Source organism: Rhinatrema bivittatum, chromosome 8 (assembly GCF_901001135.1).
Source record: "Rhinatrema bivittatum chromosome 8, aRhiBiv1.1, whole genome shotgun sequence".
NCBI classification, from domain to species: domain Eukaryota; kingdom Metazoa; phylum Chordata; class Amphibia; order Gymnophiona; family Rhinatrematidae; genus Rhinatrema; species Rhinatrema bivittatum.
In genome coordinates, this window is record NC_042622.1 from 249,744,459 (window position 1) to 249,768,751 (window position 24,293).

The 24,293-nt window shown below is 48.2% G+C and overlaps 1 protein-coding gene across 4 annotated transcripts in view; it reads right to left on the reverse strand.

The window, feature by feature from the left end:
• SEMA6B (semaphorin 6B) overlaps nt 1-24,293 on the reverse strand; it is a 280,427-nt gene that overhangs the window by 41,532 nt on the left and 214,602 nt on the right. For 3 of the 4 annotated variants that reach the window (XM_029614551.1, XM_029614549.1, XM_029614550.1), the window contains 7 exons: nt 14,286-14,346; nt 13,593-13,655; nt 12,152-12,253; nt 11,266-11,356; nt 3,912-4,031; nt 3,424-3,512; nt 2,741-2,958 (listed from right to left, as the gene is read on the reverse strand). In XM_029614551.1, the coding sequence (XP_029470411.1) occupies nt 2,741-2,958; nt 3,424-3,512; nt 3,912-4,031; nt 11,266-11,356; nt 12,152-12,253; nt 13,593-13,655; nt 14,286-14,346 (744 nt within the window). Of the gene's footprint in view, nt 1-2,740; nt 2,959-3,423; nt 3,513-3,911; nt 4,032-11,265; nt 11,357-11,593; nt 12,126-12,151; nt 12,254-13,592; nt 13,656-14,285; nt 14,347-24,293 lie in introns of those variants that run through there. The other variant, XM_029614553.1, reaches the window with a different exon arrangement.

Here is a 24,293-nt window from a genome sequence, read left to right on the forward strand (position 1 = left end):
GGAAAATGTCATAATGCCTTTGTATCACTCCATGGTGAGACCGCACCTTGAATATTGTCTACAATTCTGGTTGCCGCATCTGAAAAAAGATATAGTTGCGATGGAGAAGGTACAGAGAAGGGAGACCTAAATGATAAAGGGCACAGAACAGCTCCCCTATGAGGAAAAGCTAAAGTGGTTAGGGCTGTTCACCTTGGAGAAGAGATGGCTGAGGGGGGATATGATAGAGGTCTACAAAATCATGAAAAGACTTGAATGGGTAAATGTGAATTGGTTCTGATAATAGAAAGACTAGGGGGCACTCCATAAAGTTAGTAAGTAGCACATTTAAAACAAATCGGAGAAAATTCTTTTCACTCAACACACAAGCTATGGAATTCATTGCTGGAGGTGGTGGTTAGTGCAGTTAGTGTAGCTGGGTTTAAAAAAGGTTTGGATAAGTTCCTGGAGGAGAAGCCCATAAATTGCTATTAATCAAGCTGACTTAGGAAATAGTCACTGCTATCACTGGCATTAGTAGAATGGGATCTATTTAATGTTTTGGGTACTTTCCAGGTACTTGTAGCCTAGATTAGCCATGGTTGGAAACAGGATGCTGGGCTTGATTGACCCTCGGTCTGACCCAGTATGGCAACTTCTTATGTTCTTATGTACCACTTCCCTCCCTGCTGAAATAAACCCTAGTGAAGTTTTTCTGTCCAAGCCTCCACCATGAGAGCTTCACGGTTGGTTTCTCTGCCTAATCTCAAGGGTCACACAGAGGCTCTCCCCACCTCTGATACCCTGCAGATCCACCCTCATGCTTTCTCACCAACAGAAATGGGGACACCTGCATCTGTGGCCCTGCAGTCAGGCTTCATGCAGCTGGCTAGATAGCAGCTCGGTTTGCTTCATTTATGCTGGAGCGAATGAGTTTCTTAAACAGGGCTGGAGCATGCCTGTGGCAGACTGCAAGGGTCTTGCACCTTCAGCAGGGCCCTGGGGTCAGGAGAAACACCCTTTCATGAAGCAATGCACCAGAACTTCTAGCCCATAAGGGGAGGTTGGGATGATGGTTAGCTCGAGGGCAGCTTAAAGGGTGTGCCCTTTCGAGTGAGAATGGGCCCAGAAGCATCAGAACATCTTCACCGAAGGCTCAGGGTCTGACAGTAATACAGCGGGGCCTGGTGTTCCTTTATTCCCTTTGTACAATATCGCACTCATAATTTAACTGATCCTGTTTCAGCTACCGCCTGGCCTCATCTACCTAAGGCTCCCAAAGGGGCTAATGGGCTACTTCCGGCATCTGCCTGCAACATCTGTGTCAACCTGCAGCTCATAGGCTCAAGTCCTGGCACGGGCCCACTTAGCCTCTTAGCCTGCAGAGGAAAATAACAGGAGGGTAAATTGTAAGTTGATAATTACCGAGCAATCTGTCTGTAACTCGCACTAGAAAGAAGCATCATAAAAAAACACCTGCACTATTACAGGAACGAGATGCCATGGGGAAGGGAAATAATCTCAGACACAGGTCTCAAGCCACGAGAGGAAGGGCAGAATCCCATGGACACCTCTCCATTCCCAAGAAGACATTGAGATGGGATAAATCCCATAGACGCAACCACCTCAACAAGTCGACACAGATGGGAACAATCCCCACAGACACATCTTCATCCACAAGACGATGCAGAGAAGAGGAGAATACTGAGGAAATGTTTCCAGCCATGAAAGGGTGGGTAGAAGTGAAGATTCCCATGGATAAAAATAAAAGGTTTTCCCTGGGAGGACATAGAGAAGAAAAACATCCCAGAGTAAATGTGTTGCAGCTGCTGTAGGAGGAGAACTTCCAGAGACCCAGTCATCAACCGAGGACACAAGACTGACTTCAGGAATAGGGTCAATGGGAAGGTCAGGGAAGGTCAGGGAGCGGGTGCCATGGGAGGAAATCAGCAGATCTCAGCTCCGACATGACTTATTTCTGTAGGAGAGATGGCCCTGCTTTTTTCTGATTCCAGGAAGGGGCTCCCAGGCCATATTGTTGCACAAGTCGCTTGCCATGTGGAATAGCTCAACCACCCTCCCCCCCCTCAGCAAAGAGAAACTCTATGCACACATGGCAACCCACCCCCCACCTCAATTGCAAGCGAACAGAAATTAATTGCAGCAGTAGGAAGGCTTCTTCGTACAGTTAGCAGCGCCCACGACAATGCGGGAGGCTCATAATAAACAGACACTGGCTGTTCCACTCCTAGCGATGAATATTCAGAGCACAGCAAGTCCAAAGCAGGCCCTGGCGCTTTTGGTTTCTTTTTGCTTTCTTTTCTCCTCTGCTCGGTAAAGGAAAACAGTTGGGATGCAGGCCCAGGAATGCTTTCCACTAGAGCAATCAGAAAGCCCCCATGCTAGGAACTGGGAGTCTGGCACTCGACAGAGACTGAAGGAAAAAAAAATCTGTTCTCACAGAGTGGCTGGCTCCCTGTCACTCCTGAAACGTGTCAGGCATGGTTGAGCTGGAAGCACTTAAAACAGCCACTAGCATGAAAAGTGTGCAAATTCTTCCTTCCTATCATCTTAGAAGGACCAGGATTGGTTTTAGACAGGCCCAGGGCAGTTGGGCTCTTAGGGACAGGGACCTTTTTAAGATCCTTTTGGGGTGGGGGTGGGGATCTGGCTTCTCGTTAGGTAAAGGGCATCACGGTGTCCCCCAGAAACTGCACAGCCCTGCAGGCAGCAGCAGTCCCATGGGAGGAGCAGGACTCACCTGTTGGTGGGGGTGGAGAAGACCACAAGGACTACGGGCCGACCACCTAGGAAGATTATGTCCGTCACCGACTGAATGACATTGAAATAGAAATGCGAGTCTCCTGGGACAGAGCAGTTCAGGCGAGCCTTGAGGAAGGAGGTCCACTGCTTCTCCAGCACACGCTGAGAACCACCCAGGTCATTCTTACACACGCGGCCAACACGGGACACCACCACCTGCAACAGGGATCAGCTAAGAGGGAGAGGAAAAGACATACAGCTACAGCCCACCCCTCCCTCACCTCAGAATTCACTTTTCCAAAATCTCCTGCAGCAGGGAGATCAGTCTGTGGTATTAGTTAAAAAGCAGATGAGATGGACTTTGTGGTTGCTATCTGCCATTATGATCCTATCAAATTAGAAGATAAAAGGCAAAAGACTTCCAAGTTATGTTTTTTTTTTTTTACTTTTAAAACAAAAACAAAAAAAGGCATGAGTATAATACAAATGAGAATTTCTGGGTCTTCAGAAACCCATGACTGGCCTGCTGCTGAGCGCAGGGCGGATGCCAACTAGAGAGGTTAGATATGGGTAAAATCTTTCTGCACCCCCACCACTTTTGACTTTGCTTAAAATTTGCACAGGGCCCCCTCTTCAGATCCCTCCTTGGTAAAGCCAGGGAGATAGAACAGACTCTCTTACCTTTTCCAGGTAGTTGTACTCCATGGCAATCTCCCGGAAGAAGAAATAGACATGGCTCCCCCACTCTATGGCATGAACGAAGAATGGCTCTAACAGAAAGAGTCCAAACACAAGATGAGCATCAACTCAGCACAGGTGTGAGCTAATGTAGCACTATCAGCACTGTGGGCAGTGTCTTGATCCAAGGCTCCTTAATGAAGAGGGACTCAACTACCTGGGAGTTATCTGGCAGAGGTGGTCCTAGAGAGCGCTGAACCTCTGCCTGGTGCTAGCACGCACAGAAAACAGAGAACTTGATCACCAGTAGAAGGGGGCAATTTGTCCCTTAGTTTGTATAGGTTATCAGAGACTGCCCTGATCCAAAGATCTTTTGTAAGGAGGAACCTTTCATTTGAAATCTTTAGATAATGAGGGGCATCCTTATCTGGGGCTTCTCCTATGCCCTTTCTCTAACTTTCAGAAGCCCAGCTGCTCAGCGGCTGCCTCACCTTTGAACCACTTGGAGTCGTGTTTGACCGTGCGCAGCGTGGGGCTGTCTCCAAGGCTTCGATAAATGACGGCATCGATTGCCAGGAAATCGGTCACCGTAGCCGTGAAAAGCATCCCGTCTGGTTAAAAAAAAAAGAAAGAAAAGAGGGAAGGACCAGGAGAGAAGGTGAAAGGAAGAAAGAGGAAAAATTGGAGAAAAAATAATTGGAAATCTCATCCCACCCTGGGTCCTCGAAGACAGCATGGTACACAAGTATTACAGAGAGTCAGGGGACGATCCACCAACTTGTCACTGAACTGGCTGAGCCTTCTATGCCTCTTATTCTGCATACAGTATGGTCTTGTGATTGGGAAAAGCAACAGGGGAAGGTAATTTCCCCCTAATGCCTTTAAAATGTAAAAATGTTAAAAGTTAATAGTTGACACACATGGATGGTACTGCATGTGTTGGAGTTGGGAGGGGGCGGAAACCCTCAGTTCTTGCTCAAGCTGTGGATGAGATCTTTGGGCTGAAAGCAATCAAAATATGGCCAACTCTGAAGTTAGCAGAGCGAGACGTAATGTCGGAGTATTTAGTATAACCCACTAAGGAAAAATAAAAGGGATGGAATGGCTCTGCTGAAAGGAAAGATTAAACAGGTTAGGGCTTTCCAGCCTGGAGAAGAGATGGCTGAGAGGGGATATGATAGAGGTCTATAAAATCATGAGTGGGGTGGAACAGGTAAAAAGGGAACCGTTAATTATCCTTTCAGATAGTACTAGGGTTAGGAGACACTCCATGAAAGTAGCAGATCAATTGGAGAAAGTATTTATTCATGCTACCCGTAATTAAACTATGGAATTTATTGCTGGAGGATCTGGTCAAGGTATCTAGCAGAGCTGTGTTTACAGTTCCTGTGGAAAAGCTCCATAAGCAATTATTAACCAAGTGGACTCTGAAAAAGCCACCACTTATCCCTGGGAGTGAGCAACAAGGATTTCCAACTGCTCTTTGGGATCTGCTGGATGCTTCCCAATGACCTGGATTGGCCATTGTTGGAGACAGGATCCTGGGCTTGATGGACTCTTGGTCCGAGCCAAAGGAAAATTGGTTCTTACCTGCTAATTTTCGTCCCTGTAGTACTACGGATCAGTCCAGACTGCTGGGTTTTGCCTCCCTTCCAGCAGATGGAGACAGAGAAAAACTTGAAGAGCATCCCCTCTTAATCTGGTGTGCCACCTGTGTCTCTTCAGTATTAACCTTACCAAAGCAGAAAAACCAGTTTAAACAACGGTCAGATCAGGCAAGGACAGAAGAAACCAAACAAACTATGTACATGTGAGAAATAATCTGTAATCTTCTTCTGCAGCACCTAGGAGATCAAATAGGAAATGCTGTGAATAGAAACAACGAGCGGACTCTCAAGGAAAAAAACTGGACACCCCTCCCCCCCAATGGGCGGGTATGTGGACTGATCCATAGTACTACAGGAATGAAAATTAGCAAGTAAGAACCAATTTTCCTTTCCCTGTATGTTCCAGGATCAGGGTGGGACCTGGAGAGTCCCGCTCGAATGACACTGCTCCCAAAACAGTTGATGTCCAGTGCCTGGATGTCCAAACGATAGTGTCTGGCAAAAGTGTGCAGAGACTTCCAAGTCACCGCTTTGCAGATTTCTTGCAGCAATACCAACTGGCTCTCTGCCCAGGAAGCAGCTTGCAACCGGACTGAATGAGCTTTTAAACCGTCCGGAACAAGTTGTCCATGGCAAATATAAGCGGAAGTGATAGCCTCTTTCAACCAGCGGGCAATGGTAGCTTTAGATGCTTTATGTCCTTTCTTAGCACCATTCCACAGAACAAAAAGAAGATCTGAAACCCGAAAGGCATTGGTGACCTCGAGGTAACGCAAAAGAATTCTTTTGACATCTAGACGCTTCAATTCTTTAGCGTGAGGAGTATCCCAATCAAAAACCAGAAAGGCCGGGAGTTCCACTGACTGATTTAAGTGGAAGGCCAAAACAACCTTCAGAAGGAAGGAGGGAACCATTCTGAGTAAAACCCCTGAATCAGAAAACCATAGAAAAGGCTCCCTACAGGAGAGGGCTTGAATCTCAGAGACCCTCCTTGTGGAGCAGATAGCCACCAAAAAAAGTGTCTTGAGAGTTAAATCCTTTAAGGTGGATTTCTTGAGGGACTCAAAGGGAGGTTCACATAACACCCGGAGCACCAAATTAAGACTCCACAAAGGACAAATGGAACGGACCGGAGGGTTCATGCTTCGCCCCTATAAGAAAACGTACCACATCAGGGTGAGCTGCCAAAGCCGCACCCTCAATCTTGCCTCTAAGACATCCCAAAGCTGCTACTTGCACCCGGAGGGAACTAAAGGATAACCCTTGCTGAGGCCTTTCTGTAGAAATGCAAGAATCTGTGTCACCAAGGCTTGACGAGGAAGGACTCCTTACTCGCTACAAAAAGAGTCAAAGACCTTCCATACCCTGACATGTTATAGAAGTAGAGGTCTTTTGCGCCCGTAAGAGAGTGGTTATGATATCCTCAGGATAATCTTGCTTTCTCAATTGTCTCCTCTCATAAGCCAGGCCACTAGACAAAAGCGATCCTCCTGGTCTAAAAATACTGGACCCTGATGCAGCAGGTTTGGAAGATGACCATCCAAGGCCAGGTTGACTAGATCTGCAAACCATGGTCTCCAAGGCCACTCCAGAGCTACTAGGATGAACGTCCCTGGGTGAGCTTCTATTCGCCTCAGAATCTTGCCTACCAGAGGCCATGGAGGAAACATGTAGAGCAGAATGTCATGGGGCCAAGGAAGCATTAGTGCATATACCCCTTCCGCCCCATGTTCCCTTCTGCAACTGAAGGAGCGTGGCGCCTTTGCATTCTTTTGAGTCGCCATGAAATCCAAATGAGGAGTGACCCATCGGTGAAAGATAAGTGCCATTGCATACCAGAACAGCTTCCATTCTCTGGAGTCCAATCATTGATAGCTGAGAAAATCCGCCTGCACATTGTCGACCCTCACTATGTGAGAGGCCACCAGCAGGGCTAGATGACGTTCCGCCCAGGCCATAAGTTTCTCTGCTAAGGCTACTGGACGACTCTTGGCTCCCCCTTGACAGTTGATGTAAGCCACTATCGTCGCATTGTCAGACAATACTCTCATCGCCCGACTGTGGACTAGAGGGAGAAATCTCTGCAACGCCAAGTACACCGCTCTTGTTTCCAGGAGACTGATGGACCATTGTGCCTCCTCTTGCCACCACTGGCTCAGGGCTGACTGAGACTGGTACACAGCTCCCCAACCAGAGAGACTGGCGTCTGTGGTTACTATCACCTCAAGGTCCACACTTTGCTTCAAGTGGTCGAGGACAAGCGGACTATGTGAGTGGTAAGGGAACCTGGAACTCCTCAGACATCGGATCCCAGCGGGAAAGCAAAGCTCTCTGTAAAGGCCTCATATGAGCAATCGTCCATGGGACCAATTCCAGAGTGGATGCCATGGAACCAAGAACCCGCAAGTAATCCCAGATCCTGTGTGCTGGCAGTGTCAAGAGATGATGAACTTGCGACATCAGCTTGGTTATCAGTTCCTCCATGAGGAAGACTTTGCCGACCTGAGTATCGAATCACGCTCCCAAGAAGTCCAGGACCTGGGAAGGAAGCAGATGGCTCTTGGACTGACTGATGACCCAGCCGAGGGAGCGCAGGTGGTGTAAAACTTTGTGTATCACCAGCCTGCAGAGGTCCTCCCATTTCGCTTGAATGAGTCAGTCGTCTAGATATGGATGAACCAGTACTCCCTCTCACCTGAGAGTTGCCGCCACCACCATCATCATCTTGGTGAAGGTGCGGGTAGCTGTCACCAAACCGAACCTTGAACTGAAAATGCCTCCGGTTTCTCTGAACCGGAGATATCTCTGATGATATTTGTGGATTCTGATGTGCAGATATGCTTCCGGTAGATCCAGAAAAGCCAAGAACTCATCACTGCACACTGCCGCAATGACTGAACACAGGGTTTCCATCCAAAACTATGGCACTTTGAGAGCCTTGTTCACCTGTTTGAGATCCAGAATCGGACGGAAAGTGCCTTCTTTCTTGGGCACCACAAAATAGATGGAGTAACGCCCGGTCCTGAATTTGTCTGGGGGAATCGGAACTAAGGCCCCAAGGCTTTCCAGCTTGTTGAGATTTGAGTCACAATCTGCTTCTTTACCGATGCCGTGCAGGGAGAAATCAGAAATAGGTCTCAAAGAGGCCGAGCAAATTCTAAAGCGTAACCGTGTTCTATAATGTTTAGAACCCACTGGTCCGACGTTATTTTGACCCATTCCTCGTAAAACAAGGACAGCCATCCACCGATGAACAGAGGAATTGGTCGGTCTTACCTCATTGAGAGGATTTGGGTCCAGAAGAGTCTTGGTTGACTCCGTCGCAGACTGGTCTGAGCCCTCGAAAGGACTAGGACCAGGAATGAGATCTCCCTGATGTTTGCCGCTGTCCCAGGGGAGGTGCCCTGCTCTGTCGAAAATGTCTCTAACCCCGAAAGCGAGAACGAGGAGGGAGGAAATTTCTAGTCCCTCTAGGCTTGTCCTTGGGAAGCTTATGCACCTTATTCTCCCCTAAAGACTTTATCAGCTGCGCCAAATCATCTCCAAACAGGAATTTTCCCTTAACGGGGAGCACCCCCAGCTGAGACCTAGAGGAAACCTCAGCCAACCAGCTATGTAGCCACAAGAGCCTTCAGGCCGAAACTGCAGACACCATAGACCTGGACGAGGTACGGAGGAGGTCATACAAGGCATCCATACCATACGCTACTGCCCCCCTTCCAAGCGCTCCGACTCCTGAACTGAGGAGTTGCTGAACCCACCTCAGGCTTGCTCCCTGCATGAGACCGCTACAGTCAGCAGCCCTCACCCCTAGTGCCGACACCTCGAAGATTCTCTTGAGGTGGACTTTGAGTTTCTTGTCCTGGAAATCTTTAAGGGCCGCTGCTCCTGCCACCGGGATAGCTGTTCTTTTGGTGACAGCTGACAATCAAGATCTCCAGAGACTCCTCAGGCAGTGGATATAGCTTGTCTGTAGCTCGCTCCACTAGCAGACCCGACTCCGGATTGTCCCACTCCCAGATCATCAGCTGTTGAAGCATAGGATGAAAAGGAAAGGTCCTAGCTGGACCACGCAACCCGGCCAGAACAGGATCTACCGTGTCGTGGCCCGGGACATCCTGAGGGAGCAAAATTCCCAACTTGGCAAGGACATGCAGGATCAGCGGGTCAAGCTCATCTCTCTGAAATAAGCGAACCACCCTCGGGTCATCACCTTCCACTGGAACAGACCTCTCTGGTTTATTTATTCTATTTATTTAAAAACTTTTCTATACCGTCGCTAAGTTATATACCATCGCAACGGTTTACAAATAGGCACATAGACTAAGGTTAGTAAATCTAGGATATCGTACATTCTAACAGGTGCCAATAAAGTTCGGTTACAATTTCATAAACAAAATCATTATTTGAGTAATGTTGGTCAAGTCCAGGTATATTATTGAGTTACTATCTCTTTGAGATATTACTTCTTAAATGTAGGATTGAGTAAATTCATTCTCATCTGCATTCCTCTGTACTTTCATTCTCTACCCTCCACACTCTTTAGTGAAGGCTTTTTTAAAGAGCCATGTTTTTAAATTTTTCTTAAAAGTTTTGAGATTATTCTGTAATCTGAGTTTGGGGGGCATCGTGTTCCATAGTATGGGCCCAGCCAATGATAAAGCCCTTTCTCTCACTTGGGTTAATTTTGCTGACTTTACTGAAGGGATTGTTAGTAGTTCCTCGTCCTGATCCATCCCAGTGAGGGGAGCAGGAGGCTGGGAAGAGTCAGGGCCTGGGTGCCCCCGCAGGTCCGAGGCCCCTTGATCTCCACGAGGTGAGGGACCCTGGATCTTATGAATCCGAATAGCCCCCTGCGACGTCAACCACCTGGGGACCTTCCGGGGTGGTGGGTCTTCAGGCAGTCCGCGCGCTCCTGTCTTGCCCGGCTCTGACCTGCTGGCAAAATAGGTTTTGTGCATCAGCAGCACAAAGTCCGCGGTAAAGGCAGGTTGGCCCCTAGGATCCCACACCGGGAGAACGGGATCGTCATTGGGGAAATCTTGAAACGAGTCCTGGGGACTCCCAGGACTCAAATCTGGGGGAGAAAGTTGTGGCGGGAGATCCCCTCCCCCTGCCGCTCGAGCTGATGCAGCAGCAAATGTATCCAAAATGGCTGCTGTTCCCGTGTTCAGTGAGAACGGGTCAGCCTCATCCCCCTGCACAGTTGGCTGCTTGCCCGCACCGCGAGACTTAGCCAAACTTCTCTCCGCTGCCTCCGATGTTCCCTTCCTGCCGGGGAGGCACCGGAAACACAGGCCTGTTCGGGAGAATTGCCAAGCCAGCTCCCCACAGGCGCTGCACCGAGACGCACATGGCATGCTGGAGAGGGGAGAAGCGCGTGGGCGCTCATGTATGGCGCAGAGCAAGCTCTAAATAGCGAGCGGATGCCAGGAGCCTAAGGCGCGACAGCGAGATAATACTGCCACCGGGCTGGTGGAGTAAAGGGCAGTCGCACGGCTTTTCTGTTTTTGTTTCTTTTTATTAAAGGCCAAGCCACTCAACCAGAGGAATTCAAAAAACTTCCCTGGAGCTGATGTGAAGGAGGGGGAGGGACCAGACCACTGGTAATCACCCCAGGCGCCTCACTGGATCAAGGGAGCAGGCAGAATGTCCAACCCCAGCTCCAGAGCTACCTACAACCAGGGGGGATGGACCCACCAGGACCTGCCTACCCCCTGGGAGGATCAGTACCACTTGTAGTTCTGCTGCAAAACTCTTCCCTTGTTGTCCTGTTTGATCTGTTTTTTTTGTTTTTGTGAACTTCAAGATCAATTCAGGACTGCAGGTTTTGCACCACCTCCGTCTGCAGGAGACAGAGAAATACTGAAGAGTCGCAGGTGGCACACCAGGTTAAGAGGGGGTGCTCTTCAAGTTTTTCTCTGTCTCCGTCTGCTGGAAGGGAGGCAAAACCCAGCAGTCTGGACTGATTCGGGTACATACAGGGGACATGTCATTTCTTAAGTTCTTAGCAGAAAAGTACTGAAAGTACACACCCAATAAGTAAATGAGTCATGGCTTCCCCAAGCCCCCTAGAATTAGTGGGGTAATTTCTATCTTTAAATGTGGGGCCCAAAAGCTTCAGTGAGTCATGGAAGGTTTCCCAGTTGTCATATCTGTTGATTTTTATGTCTCCATCAGAGAATAGATAGTGACCCGAGAACCCTCTCTCAGTTCAGAGGAAGCTAACCCCCTTTACCTGCAAACAGGGCCACATTGGCATGTTTGGGGTCATAAGGGCACCGAGCCATGCCACTGATACTCTCCCCGACAGACTCCAGCGTGTCCATCTGCAGCAAGAGAGAGAGAGAGAGAGGGAGCATGTGAAAGAGTGGGAGAGCGATCCCCAAGCAGGCAGAGCCCAGAAAAACAAGGAGACAATGTCAAGATAGACAGAGGAAGAGGAAGCAGAGCCAAAGAGGCAGTGACGAAAGGCAAATATGAAGGAAGGGCTCAGAGGGAAAGAACGAGGGACAGAGGGAGCCAGGGGAGGTGAGTGAGGCTTGCCCATTGCCAGAGGAACTTACCAGTTCGAATTGCTGGAGCACTTGTTAAATTACAGCTCAAGATGATTCTTTATCATTTTGCCTCTCAGTTCTTTTTGGTGGAGGGAGCTTTTTAATATAAATTGCAGCACAGCGGGTAGGCAGGTGCGATGCGGATACCTTTCAGGGCCAGCTGCCTTTGCTTTCCCAGTCCACAGAGGAAAGCAGGGGATGGGGTTTTCCAAGCATCAAAAAGGTAGTGAAAAGGCAGGATAAAGGCTCACAGCCCTTCCCAGGCCAGGCACAGCAGGAAGCAATGAACATGGACCAGGCATTGGTTTCATTCCAGTTTTTGCCTTGCAGAAAAACCCTCCCCTCCTCCATGCTCTCCCACAGGGAGAGGCAAGCAGCTGAGCAGTTCAGACTGTCCTAAAGATTTACTTTGAAAGACTGGCAATTCAAATCAGATTGGAAAATTGGAAAGAGAGAGCGAGAGGCGGAGACCTACAGTCTGAGGAGATTACACTTGCAGGGGTGGGCAGAGCTCTGCAAGGCAGCTGTCAGTCCCACAGCCTCTCGAGGCGCCACGCAGGTACTCACAGTGTAGTTGGCACACGTGGGGTTGAAGGCGTTGGTGCCACACACAAACAGCGTGTGATCGTTCCTCAGCAGCAACACCTTCACAAAATTCCTGCACTCATCCTGGGAAGAAAGCAGAGAGAGAGATGGGCGATGGCCACCAAGGCGAAGGACAGACACGACAGCAGCAAAGAGGGTTGTGGTGGGGAGGGATCGTAACCTGTTTCCCTGCTCTGCCACATCAGCTACGGTGAGAGGAACATGCCCTTTTACAGACTATTCCCTATTGCCCAGCCTAACACAGCACAGCAGCAAGAGGAGAGACAGTGATCGATATCTACCCCTTCATGCAAGAAAAAGGGGAGTGGCATCCACAGCTGTTTAACAATCCCGGCTTCAGTCCGGTGACATTACTGATGTGGTCTCATTTGTTTGTCCCTGCAGACAGCAATGGGAGCTGTTTCAGCGTGACACCTTAGCAGCTGCAGCCCTGCCCTGGGTGTGCTGAGAAACCTTCAGCCCGAAGTGATGCAGCGCCAGACCTGTGACTCTCTCATTTCTGTCTGCCTGTCTTCTTCATCTGATCTCCCATGCTCAGGTTCGGAGCCGCAGCGTGGGGGGCTGGGAATACCAGGAATTCTGGGTCTGCTCCACCAATCATCCTGTCTTTCCTGGCATCAGGGCCTGCAACATGCAGCCACTGCCAGCATCAGCCGAACATTAATAGAATTGGGAAATTAGATTTCTTGCAGATTATGAGATGTGTCTGTTCTGATCAACAGACCAGAAATAATTAATTACAAAACCGATTACACAGGCGTCTAATAAATTGCATTTGACACTAATGATTTGGGGGAGGGAGGGGGCTTGGGAGGCACAGTGTGTGACAGAGGGCCAGCAGGCACCAGTGGCGCTGCCCACAAGAGTGTTCATGGAGAAAATACAAAGATCCCTTATCGCTGCAGCCCTTGTGACTTATCAATAAAAGGACAAGTGACCTTTAAATTTAATGTGCAGGACAAATCTTAGCACTAGCAAACAGAAGTGTGGTGGCTCTTAGAAGGTTAGGTCCCAGTCCTGGTGTGAAATGGGGGGAGGGGGCACGTCAGATCCACATCCTCATGCAAATCCCAGCCCTGATGTGTAAGTGAGCCTAGCACGCCTGGGATCCAATCCCAATGCACATAAGAGACTGTGTGTATAGACTATGGTGTCTCTCCTGCTATATAGCTTACCAGAGGATGAAATTCCTAACAATAAAAACAGCCCCGCAAGTGATTCTTAATGGCCAGAAATTCAGGGAGTGGAAATCCTGCTGCTGGTGTGCCTTCTGATGTAGTCAAACTGGGGAGTGGCTCCCCCCTGCTTAAAGACGGGGTAAGCACTGTCCACGTTACCCTCCCTCAGGGGAGAGCACAACTGCTTCAAATGCTAAGAAGCAGCAGGAAGCACATTGCCTCACCTCGTGCTTTCCTTTCATCCGGCAGACCTTGATATCCTGATGGTTGGACTTCCAGCTCAACTTCTGCATGTTCCAAAAAGAAACCAAAAAAAAAAAAAAAACCAAATCAAAAAAATGCACAAAACAGAATTCATGGAAATGGCAAGAAATTAATAACTGAATTAAAAAAAAAAAAGAAGGGCAAACTAGGAAATCTAAGCGATGGAATTTGAGGAGCAGGAACGGTGCCTTCTGCCATGAATGATCTGAGCTGTGACCCCAGGAAATCACCAACATAAAAGGGAGGGGAGGGGGTGCTGGCTTAGGGTGGACCCCCTAAATTAAGCTCAGAGATTTCATTTTGAAATCCCGACACCAGTACAAGCAGCCCGCAGACTTTCAAAATTGTCCTCATAATAAATAGCATCAGTGCGGTACTGTGGACAACATTATCATCTTAATGCAATGATTATTAATCCTAGCTGCACCCATTCACGGGTATTTGCCCGCAAGCTGCTCACATTGCAAGCTTGCGGTGCATTCGGGCTCATGGCCCTCCAGCTCCCGCCGGTACCGGAGGACTGGGAGCCAGTCCCGTCACTGCCTTTGCTGCGCGGACAGTTTCGGGATGGATCTGCCTGGAAGGGAGCAGCAGCCGTATAGGGGATGCATTCTCTAGGACCCTCCTGCCCCTACCCACACACACACACTTACCCGGTTGTAGTGCAGCTCGCCAGACGGAGAGTAGTCCAGGTCCACGCGGTATAGCCTATCTCTGCAAGGAAGCATAGAAAAGGGGAAACTCAAGGAAGGCCAAGGTAAGAAGTGGAGAGGACCAATTCTCCTTACCGTGCTAATGTCACAACTCAAGGCAACAACCCAGGCCCTGCTTTCTATACCATAACAAAGCAGGTTATGACAGTTTCATGGCCCTGTCCAGGGAATGTTTTTCCTGTAGCACCTGCTTTTTTGGGAGCTCAGACATCTTTTATTGGACCAACACATGAGCCACCCAAATACGAGCAGATGCCTAAGCTTTTGAGACCACATGCGTCACTTCTTCAGATCCAAGACCTCCATTTTCTCCAGGGTCAGCAGTATTACTAGATCCCTGCGCTGGGGGTGGACAGAGCCCCTCTCCCCGAACAGCTCTAGCACTTCCCCTCCTCAAAACAAGAATTCAAGGCACCCAAACTAAACAAGAATTCTCTCCAAGACAGACAAAAAAATGCCCTTATAAGTATGCAGGACCCAGAAGGCGTTAAGGAAATACTTTTCCATATTGTGTGGCTCTCTGTGTCTGCTCTCACCGTACCAGAGTTACCATGGTTACTTTTACTGAGATCGCTGTTACTAACACAGCTTAGTAAGCTGACTTTCCATCTCCTGAGATGCCTGCTTCCTGCCACAGGGCACTTGGCTTTTCTGACTGCAGAGTCACTTCCTACTTTCTGGAAACCAACGCTTCCCACCACGGCATTTCCTCTGGCATTCCAGCCACAGCTCAGTCTTCCTGTCAAGTTGAGAAAGGGTGAGGTAGCAACTTCCCTCCCTGCCTCCCCCATCAAGCTCATTTTCTAGAGCAGAATGGAAAGTACTTGCTCACTGTTATGCCACTGTGCCTCAGTCTTGGTCCACCTCAGGACAAGGAATGTCCATGCCTGGGCAACCCTTGGCCTCTCTGCGGAGACCATCAACAAGGGTGACAGTGTGGGTTTGGGATGGCAGGATTTTAAATTTCAGCAATAGTGATGGCAGCTGGACTGAGACCACCAGCTTGTTTCATGTCAGCCACCGAAAAGCTTGAAGGGCTGATTAACACACACACACACACACACACACACACACTCTCTCTCCCCACTGAGCACCACCGTCCCCAGTGCTTGAGCTGGACCTTATCCTCTGGCTCTGCTCCAAGCTCGTTGTTGCTGGGTGCATAGTTCATTTTTGCTTTCCTACCTTTTGCAAGGTTTTTCTTTTTTTTTTTTTTTTAAATTCTTTCTTTATTAGAATTTTACAATAAAACACCAAACACTAGAGAACATTAGAACACAATGGATCCCCATCCCCCCTCCCCATCCCATCCCCCCCCCCCCACATACACCACAGTCCATAAGCATGTCACAAGCTGCGTAGAGCTCCAGTACTGACCCTTCAGTTTCCCTCGAGACTTAGCACCCAGTCTCACCCGAAGATTGGTATTTGTATCCAGTAACCTTAAGAATCAAATCCCTTGTAGAGCCGGTTAAGGTTTTTCTTTTAAAGAGTTTTCATTTCACACTTCAATAAAAAAGCATTATTGTTCAACAGGCACCTCTGGTGCATCAGTGTGCTTCCTTTTCTGGGTTTAATCGCTCTGAACCATTCCTGGCACACTGCACTGCATCCCCCTCCCCTCCACCCTGTTTCTTTCTCTCTTCTCTTTCTGGCGCTTGCTTCCTGTTGCTTTGACCTTTTGCTGCAGGGAAAGGTGGAACCAGGGCTGTATTATTAAATGAGGAATTGCCCACGGGCACTAAACGGATGCCCCCATGAGAATGCCCATTTCTCCCACTGTCAGAAGACTGCCCAGCTCTTCAGGACAATGAGCTGGCATAGCCATGGAAGGAAGGTGGGTCAGCAGGATTAGGAAGCATTTCCAGAAGAATGAGATTGTTTTAATTTAAGACAAAAAGCTGAAATGTCACTCATGTGAAGTGTATGGAGGTTAGTACTGTTGAGGAGTGGGCTTAAGTTTCTTAAAATGAGGGCGAGTTGAAATGTCTGGCTAGGGAAGGGGTTACATGTCTCTGGGTTCATAAGTGTAATATAGTCCCAGTCTGGTTTCTGAAGCTGATTACCCCCTCCGCCAAAGCGTTTTAGGACTTGTAGCCTTGGTAGGGTAAAACAATTTCAGGCACCTATCCCAGGATGTTAAAAAAACAACCAGCCCAGCCTTGTACCTCTGTGACCTGATCTTTAGAACTCAAAGAGAGCCACCGTCGCATCAGAATAAGGGCAGCTGGCAAGGGGCTGAGGTGCGTTTCACCTATGCCAAGCAAAGAGCTCACAGTCCGAGCAGCTGAGTCTTACCCAGGGGCTCCTTTGGCTGGGCACATGGGCATGTGAGCCATCAAATTGTGACCGAACAAGCTGGAGGAGGGAGAGTGGACTTCAGATGTACCACAGGGAGACAGAAAAAAAAGGGGAAAACAGAAACAGCTGGGGAAAATGAGAAGGGAAACAGGGGGAGGGAGCGGGTAGAGGCATAGAAGAAAGACAAGGGAAGGAAACATGGAAAGGAAACTCATGGGGAGAGGGAGAAGGTAGAAGCAGAGGAAGGAAGAGAGATAGGAGATGGAGAGAGAAACTGAGACCAGTGCAGAAATGAAACTAAGGCTAGTGCCAGACACCCTGAAGCTAAGGGGCTCCTCGTGGTACTTAGGCCCCCATCAATTACCCTGCTGCCTCCTCCTCCTCCACCAAAGCCAGCCCGGACTGGGACCTTTATTTATTTATTTATTTATTTAAGCTTTTTTTTATATACCAACAATCATTGGAAACATCTTATTGGTTTACAGAGAAAATAATGCAGCAACAGGCTTTACATGGAACACTTAATAAGGGAGACATGAGACAGCTGCTCCTTACCTACCTTCTAACCGGTCGATGCAATACCGTGTGCTCAGGCTAGCACACAGGTTAACCCGTGGTGATGCAATAAGGGGATCAGCGCGTCCAAACCAGCGCGCAGCTAATAGCGCTCATCACGTGTAAATGCCAAGTTGATGAGGCTATTAGCTAGTACCCCCGATGTAAAAAATAACCTTGTGCCCGACGCGCACATTCTAACCCTCAAAAATTAATGCCAGCCCTGGAGCTGGTGTTAAGTCTTGAGGAGCCCCAAAAGTTGAAGCAGAAAATACTTCTTTTCTGTGGTTCCTCAGACTTAATATTGTTGCAATATTAAGTCTGAGGAACCACAGAAAGCAGAACATGGGGAAAAAAAAAGTCTTGATGGCACTCAGGTTTGGAAAACCGACGCTTGATTTATGAGCGTCCTCTTTCCTAACTTGTGCACAGCCACTTCTCCTGGGCGCCCAATGCTGAGGAGGCGCTAGGGACGCACAATTTCCCCCAGCGCCTCCTTTTTAACGAAGCGGCTCATTAGCCTTCTGCATTGCACGCCCGGGAGAGGTGGGTGGGTGCGCGTTAGGACAGCAGGCGCACAGTCACAAGCGCCCATTTTTTTTTGTGCGCCAACACTGCAATGGCCTTTTAGAAAGCAGTGCCTTGTGTTCGATGTCTCTTAGCATTCCTTTGCAATGTATGATTGACGGCTGTTTGTTGCTGATCTGTGAAAGACACTACCCATACATCAGCAAGACTTATAAGCAAACAAAGGGAAGAGTAAGGCATATGGCAGGGCTCGCAAGCCTCACTTGGGCCAAGGATGAGAGTCCTCTGCTATGCCAGAAAGATTCCAGGCATAGGAAAGAGCCTTCGCCCTCTGCTTCTTTACTCCCCAACCCCCTACCTGACCCCTGCCCGAGGATAGCAGAGCAAAAAAAAAAAAAGCCATAGCTTCCAGGAGCCATCTCGCAGGTTTTATGAAATCTTGTGACTATTCTTGTAATCTGACCGCGTCCATTGTAAGGAAGGACTTGTGCTCAGCTGGTGCTTCCTGAGTATATGTTTGTGCTTCCTGAGTATGTGTTTGTGCTCATTACCTTGGAGGGGTCGTGGGATGAATTCCCAAAGGTTTACTCAGGACCCAGGTGGGTAAAAACAAGAAGATACAGAAGGAGATGGGCCGAATCTGCATAAGTGAAATTTTTTTCTCACCTGAAGACTACGCTTCAAAGAGAGGCATTTATGACTTCCGGGATGATGTCACTGGGGTCGGCAGTATAGGAAGCCAGCTCCGGGCCCTCTCTCTCACAAGCGGCTGCCATCCCTCCGTTAAAATTTGCCATCACCTCCCCTCTTGCTAGAAGGATGTGGAGGGAGTTCAGGGCTCTTGATTCGCCATAAAATCTGGCAAAAACGAGCATAAGGAGGCGGTAAGGAGCCCAACCCCCCTCGCTGCATCAGCACGCCTGATCTGGGCTCCCTCCAGCTTAATCAGCTGTCAGCCGTGTCCCTCGGTTTCATTCACCTGTTTTTTTTTTGGGTGGAGGAGAAAGAAGGCGCTAGGAATAGCCTACTGGTTACAGCAGTGGACTATGAACCAGGAGACCAGGGTTCAAGTCCTGCTGTCGCTCCTTGTGACCTTGGGCAAGTCACTTTACCTTCCATTGCCTCAGGTACAAAACTTAGATTGTAAGCCCTCTGGGGATAGGGAAATACCTACAGTACCTGAATGTAAACTGGTGTGATATCTCGATTGAGATCAAATGTTGGTATATAAAAATAATAAATAAATAAATCACCGTGGTCTGCGGTAGAAACAATCATTCCATGGCCCGTGATGTGCCAAAGATCGGTGCTATCCTCCCAGCATCACCAGCAGCCTAGTGTGGCCAAGGTGGAGGCCGTGACTGCAGGTGAGCACCAACCCTGGTGGCAGAGGTCTTGGAGGAGGCCCTGTTAAATATCTCTGCCAGGGTTACTGAGGCCTTAGATGTAAGGCTCCTTAAAATCCAATCTTCCTTGGAGGATATTAAAAATGCAGTAGAGGGGCAGGCAAAAAGGCTGGACGAGGCAGAGCACAGACTGTCTGCTCAAGAGGACCAGCTGAATACTGTGGAAAGGCAAGTATAAACCTTATTTATGCATAACTCCTTGTTGCTGGACCACCTAGATGACCAAGAGAATCAGAACCGGTGCAATAATATTAAAATAATAGGCCTCCCTGAATCGATACCAGCACAGGAACTGTAGGATCTTATTGAAACCTGGTTACCGAGTCAATTGGGTCTGACCTTCACTTCTGGATGCCTGTGCTGTGAAAGGGTATATTGGATGGGACCACCCTGGGAGGACGCCAGTAAATCACAGCCTGTGATGGCCAGAATTTTAAATTGGTCACACAAAATTCAGCTTATGCATGCCTTCCGGCAACACTCTGGTGTGGAATACCAGGGGAAGCGGCTCCTGTTGTTTCATGATTTTTCTGCGGCAGTGTCAGTACAACGCAAAGCCCTTTCTCCTGCATGTACTGAGCTACATGAGTGGGGGATACAGTTTGCGCTCCTTTTTCCTGCTAAACTGCGAGTTCAGCATTAACGGCAATGTCCTCTTTTTTTGTAAAAAGGAAGAAGCCAACTCCTTCATCTCTTCTTTGGAGCCTGGACAGATTCCTTGATTAGCACTGGCCAGCAGGCACTGAAGCCATCAGAGCTCGTGTACCCACTCCACCATGGCTGTAAAAACACTGGTTTTGGTCCACTATAGAGGGGCTGATTTCCGTCTCTTTATAAACTGTTCTTTCTTACCATTATTTTTCCACGAGAGACGGTTTTGTTGTTAAGAACAAAAGAACATAAGAAATTTGCCATGCTGGGTCAGACCAAGGGTCCATCAAGCCCAGCATCCTGTTTCCAACAGAGGCCAAACCACACCACAAGAACCTGGCAATTACCCAAACACTAAGAAGATCCCATGCTACTGATGCAATTAATAGCAGTGGCTATTCCCTAACTAAACTTGATTCAAAGCCGTTAATGGACTTCTCCTCCAAGAACTTATCCAAACCTTTTTGAACCCAGCGAACACTAACTGCAGTAATCACATCCTCTGGCAACAAATTCCAGAGCTTTATTGTGCGTTGGGTGAAAAAGAATTTTCTCCAATTAGTCTTAAAGTGTACTTGCTAACTTCATGGAATTCCCCCTAGTCCTTCTATTATTCGAAAGTGTAAATAACTGATTCACATCTACTCGTTCAAGACCTCTCATGATCTTAAAGACCTCTATCATATCCCCCCTCAGCCGTCTCTTCTCCAAGCTGAACAGCCCTAATCTCTTCAGCCTTTCCTCATAGGGGAGCTGTTCCATCCCCTTTATCATTTTGGTTGCCTTTCTCTGTATCTTCTCCATCGCAACTATTTCTTTTTTGAGATGCGGCGACCAGAATTGTATACAGTATTCAAGGTGCGGTTTCACCATGGAGCGATATAGAGGCATTATGACATTTTCTGTTTTATTAACCATTCCCTTCCTAATAATTCCCAACATTCTGTTTGCTTTTTTGACTGCTGCAGCACACTGAGCCGACAATTTTAAAGTATTAACCACTATGACGCCTAGATCTTTTTCCTGGTGGTAGCTCCTAATATGGAACCTAACATTGTGTAACTACAGCAAGGGTTATTTTTCCCTATATGCAACACCTTGCACTTGTCCACATTAAATTTCATCTGCCATTTGGATGCCCAATCTTCCAGTCTTGCAAGGTCCTCCTGTAATGTATCACAGTCCGCTTGTGATTTAACTACTCTGAATAATTTTGCCAAAAGATCTTTAGCCTACTCTGAATAATTTAGCCAAAAGATCTTCATTCAAAAATTGGCAGAAGGATCCAACAGAAGAAAATAGGATAAAGCATAAACATTGGCAAGTTAAACGTAAGACATTGATAAGACAGGCTAAGAGAGAATTTGAAAAGAAGTTGGCTGTAGAGGCAAAAACTCACAGTCAAAACTTTTTAAAATATATCCGAAGCAGAAAGCCTGTGAGGGAGTCAGTTGGACCATTAGATGATCGAGGGGTTAAAGGGGCACTTAGAGAAGATAAGGCCATCGCGGAAAGATTAAATGATTTCTTTGCTTCAGTGTTTACTGAAGAGGATGTTGGGGAGGTACCCGTAATGGAGAAGGTTTTCATGGGTAATGATTCAGATGGAGTGAATCAAATCACGGTGAACCTAGAAGATGTGGTAGGCCTGATTGACAAACTGAAGAGTAGTAAATCACCTGGACCAGATGGTATACACCCCAGAGTTCTGAAGGAACTAAAAATGAAATTTCAGACCTATTAGTAAAAATTTGTAACTTATCATTAAAATCATCCATTGTACCTGAAGACTGGAGGATAGCAAATGTAACCCCAATATTTTAAAAGGGCTCCAGGGGCGATCCGGGAAACTACAGACCGGTTAGCCTGACTTCAGTGCCAGGAAAAATAGTGGAAAGTGTTCTAAACATCAAAATCACAGAACATATAGTAAGACATGGTTTAATGGAACAAAGTCAGCATGGCTTTACCCAGGGCAAGTCTTGCCTCACAAATCTGCTTCACTTTTTGAAGGAGTTAATAAACATGTGGATAAAGGTGAACCGGTAGATATAGTATACTTGGATTTTCAGAAGGCGTTTGACAAAGTTCCTCATGAGAGGCTTCTAGGAAAAGTAAAAAGTCATGGGATAGGTGGCGTTGTCCTTTCGTGGATTGCAAACTGGCTAAAAGACAGGAAACAGAGAGTAGGATTAAATGGGCAATTTTCTCAGTGGAAGGGAGTGGACATTGGAGTGCCTCAGGGATCTGTATTGGGACCCTTACTTTTCAATATATTTATAAATGATCTGGAAAGAAATACGAGTGAGATAATCAAATTTGCAGATGACACAAAATTGTTCAGAGTAGTTAAATCACAAGCAGATTGTGATAAATTGCAGGAAGACCTTGTGAGACTGGAAAATTGGGCATCCAAATGGCAGATGAAATTTAATGTGGATAAGTGCAAGGTGATGCATATAATGAAAAATAACCCATGCTATAATTACACAATGTTGGGTTCCATATTAGGTGCTACAACCCAAGAAAGAGATCTAGGTGTCATAGTGGATAACACATTGAAATCGTCAGTACAGTGTGCTGCGGCAGTCAAAAAAGCAAACAGAATGTTGGGAATTATTAGAAAGGGAATGGTGAATAAAACGGAAAATGTCATCATGCCTCTGTATCGCTCCATGGTGAGACCGCACCTTGAATACTGTGTACAATTCTGGTCGCCGCATCTCAAAAAAGATATAATTGCGATGGAGAAGGTACAGAGAAGGGCTACCAAAATGATAAGGGGAATGGAACAGCTCCCCTATGAGGAAAGACTAAAGAGGTTAGGACTTTTCAGCTTGGAGAAGAGACAACTGAGGGGGGATATGATAGAGGTGTTTAAAATCATGAGAGGTCTAGAACGGGTAGATGTGAATCGGTTATTTACTCTTTCGGATAGTAGAAAGACTAGGGGGCACTCCATGAAGTTAGCATGGGGCACATTTAAAACTAATCGGAGAAAGTTCTTTTTTACTCAACGCACAATTAAACTCTGGAATTTGTTGCCAGAGGATGTGGTTAGTGCAGTTAGTATAGCGGTGTTTAAAAAAGGATTGGATAAGTTCTTGGAGGAGAAGTCCATTACCTGCTATTAAGTTCACTAAGGGGCGGATTTTCAGAGCCCTGCTCGCGTAAATCCGCCCAAAACCAGGCGGATTTACGCGAGCAGGGCCCTGCGCGCCGGGAAGCCTATTTTACATAGGCCTCCCGGCGCGCGCAGAGCCCCGGGACTCGCGTAAGTCCCGGGGTTCTCCGAGGGGGGCGTGTCGGGGGGCGGGCCCGGTCGTCGCGGCGTTTCGGGGGCGTGTCGGCAGCGTTTTGGGGGCGGGTACGGGGGCGTGGCTACGGCCCAGGGCGGTCCGGGGGCGTGGCCGCGCCCTCCGTACCCGCCCCCAGGTCGCGGCCCGGCGCGCAGGAGGCCCGCTGGCGCGCGGGGATTTACGTCTCCCTCCGGGAGGCGTAAATCCCCCGACAAAGGTAAGGGGGGGGTGTAGACAGGGCCGGGTGGGTGGGTTAGGTAGGGGAAGGGAGGGTAAGGTAAGGGGAGGGCAAAGGAAAGTTCCCTCCGAGGCCGCTCCGATTTCGGAGCGGCCTCGGAGGGAACGGGGGGAGGCAGCGCGGCTCGGCGCGCGCAGGCTATACAAAATCGATAGCCTTGCGCGCGCCGATCCAGGATTTTAGTGGATACGCGCGGCTCCGCGCGTATCTACTAAAATCCAGCGTACTTTTGCTTGAGTCTGATGCACAAGCAAAAGTAGGCTGATCGCGCTTCTTTTAAAATCTACCCCTTAGAGAATAGCCACTGACATTAGCAATGGTAACATGGAATAGACTTAGTTTTTGGGTACTTGCCAGGTTCTTATGGCCTGGATTGGCCACTGTTGGAAACAGGATGCTGGGCTTGATGGACCCTTGGTCTGACCCAGTATGGCATTTTCTTATGTTCTTATGTTCTTTTCTGCAAATTTGATAACCTCACTCGTCTTACTCCTTTCCAGATCATTTGGTGGATCTCTTAACTAAGCTGCCAGACTGTGATTTAATAGTGGGAGGCGATTTCAATGCTGTTATGGACAAGCAAATTGATTGTAGACCCCCCGAGGCCCATAGGCAGTAATGATCTGCACTTGGGAGTCAATTTCCTTTGTCATGAGTTGAATTTATTAGACATTTGGAAGATTTTACACCCAGGAGAGCAAGATTTTACCTTCTTTTCTGTTGTGACCATCGCTGCCCGACGTCTTCACTCTGCCCTCTTTACCTCTGTGGCGACTCCCTCCAGGTCTGAATAACAGCTGGCTGCCATGGCGTCTCCGGTGTCCCCAGAACGGCTCAACGCTGCAGATCCGCCATGTTGCCTGAAGCCTAGGGCGCGCGCTCTGAGTGAAGTACCAGCAAGGGCGCGAACCTCAGGGGCGTCCCCCTGAGATGACGTCATCTGCTTCCGATATTTAAAGGTCTCTGATAT